Source organism: Aplysia californica, unplaced genomic scaffold, assembly GCF_000002075.1.
Source record: "Aplysia californica isolate F4 #8 unplaced genomic scaffold, AplCal3.0 scaffold00024, whole genome shotgun sequence".
NCBI classification, from domain to species: Eukaryota; Metazoa; Mollusca; class Gastropoda; order Aplysiida; family Aplysiidae; genus Aplysia; species Aplysia californica.
The window spans coordinates 29918-32144 of NW_004797294.1; the positions used below are offsets into that span (position 1 = coordinate 29918).

The 2227-nt window shown below is 41.8% G+C and overlaps 1 protein-coding gene across 1 annotated transcript in view; it reads right to left on the bottom strand.

Moving 5' to 3' along the window:
* Positions 1-2227, bottom strand: part of LOC101859537 (myosin-IIIb) — a 23148-nt gene that overhangs the window by 15385 nt on the left and 5536 nt on the right. Inside the window, 2 exon segments of the mRNA XM_035972808.1 lie at positions 1066-1213; positions 1918-2034. Coding sequence (XP_035828701.1) covers positions 1066-1213; positions 1918-2034 — 265 coding nt within the window.

The following is a 2227-nucleotide window of genomic DNA, read 5'->3' on the forward strand; positions in this document are numbered from 1 at the left end:
CAAAAGGTTGGAAGGAGGAGGAGAAAGAACAGGAGAAGGAGGAGGAAGAAAATGATAAAAGGTGGGCAGGACACGGAGGACGAGAAAGATGGGGGAAAGGGGAGGATGAGATTGAAAAACGGAAAGGAGCGGAGGGTGGGGGGAGGGTTTTGAGAAAGAAGAAGTAATAAAAGAAAAAGATAATTATGAGAAGATGCTAAACGGGGAAGTAAGGGGAGGGGGTAAGGGTAGGTGAGAAAGACAGAGTTAGGTGCACGAAAAATTAGTCCCCCATTGTATTTCCTTTACTTGTAATGACCACCGGTTACAAAAATTGATAATAATAATATGCACATTTGAATAGCCCTTTAAGGCGTCTTTATGTCATACTTTTTTTAAAGATGATAGTCTTCAAAGCAAATACTACAATGCTAAATGCTGTTTTCTATTTGCAGAAGGTTTCAATTTTCTAGAAACAGAGCGTAAGCCACTTAAATCAAAAGCTGTGCCCTGTAAGGCAATAATATAAAGATGCACCAACTTCTGCCGTCTCAAAGCCGAACAGGTCCAGGATGCCGATGAAACTCTCCGACGACTTTTTGCTCAAGGAAAGACTGAGGTAGTTTGGCAGGGACGGATGTAGGATGTCAGGCTTGCTGTCTGGAAGCAAGAGTCAATACAGACATTAAAACATAACTTGCAAAGAGAGAGAGGGTTTAGTTTTAGTCAAGAGTTTTTACGGCACTTGCATTACAATAAGGTCATATAAGTGCCGAAGAATAGATGTGTCACAAGAGAGTAACATACACTAAAAAGGAGGATGAGAGATATGGGCGATATATGTTTTATAGGAAAAAAGGAGCAAGCTACACCAGACCGGAGGCTTTTTGCTCATTTTCGCTTGTTTTTGTTTTGTTTTTTTGTTTGTTTATTTGTTTCTTTTTGTTTGTCTATTACTTTTGGTTGGGGTTTTTTTGGTATGTTTGTTTGTTTTTGCATTTTTATTTACATTGTTGTTGGTTTACTTTCCTCGTTTGCAAGGGTGTGTGTGTAGGTTCGAGAGAGAGGAGGGTCCCCAGTACTCACTGTATTGACTGCTTCCCCTGGACTCGAGACTCTCCGTGCTCTGTGTACAGTGGGACGACCGTCTCTTCATGCTGTTAACGCGTCTCAAGATGGCGGACAGAGTCCGGAAGTACAGCGCCTTCGCCAGACTGTCTCGTGTGTTGTTGGACTGAGGAAACCACATGGAGCAAGATGACCAGATGACATATATCTATCTTTTGTTGTTGATGTTGTTGTTGTTGTTGTTGTTGTTGTTGTTGTTGTTGCTGACGTTGTTGTAGTTGCTGCTGTTGTTGTTTCTCTTTTTAATTGTTTGTTTGGGGTGGATTTTTTTAACGGCGTACTTTTTAAATCGCCATTTCTTTTTATCACTTTACGTGTATCATTTCATAAAAAGAATCTACATTCAGTTCACATTGTCCTTGCAAATAAAGCTTAGAGGGCCGGTTCAGCAGCTATTTCAAGATGAAGTAAGCCAGCCTGACTGACGGTTTCAGTGAACTTGTTAGACGTATTGTACATTATTATTGTAAGCTTTAGCTTTTTCTTCTCACTAAAATATTCTTTAATGAAAATAAAATACAATCTTAATTGCATGTACATCTATGTAGTATGTTTTTATCTAACCTGTGAAGCCATGGAAAATGTCCCATATGAACAATAATTAAGAATTGTCTGGTCTCATTTCATTTCATCTCATCTCATCTCATCTCGCCCCCGCCTCACCTCAGATCACCTCACCTCACTCCATCCACCCCCATCGGCGCAGTCCCATCCCATCCCTTCCCATCCCATCTCAGCTCATCCCACCCCATCCCACTTCACCCGATCCCATCCCATCTCATCTCGTCTCATATCTCATGTCACACATACCGTGTTGGCGTCGGTGATAGTCCGGCACACTTGCCCATGGGACACACGAGTCTGTGTGGTGAAGCCACGGTACAGGGACACTCCAGACACACCCAGCAGCGCTGCCACAGATTTCAGCTCTGGGGATACATAGGGAAGGTGGAAACATTGCTATCGGGGTTTTTTTCTTTGTTTGTATATTATTTGTCTATTTGTTTGTCGTTTCTTTCTTTACTGCCAATTACAGACACAGATGTTCGACATGTAGGGAGGCGGTGAAAGGAAGAGTCTGTAGAAAAAAGGGGATTATTTGTTCGTATAAAAGAGAGAG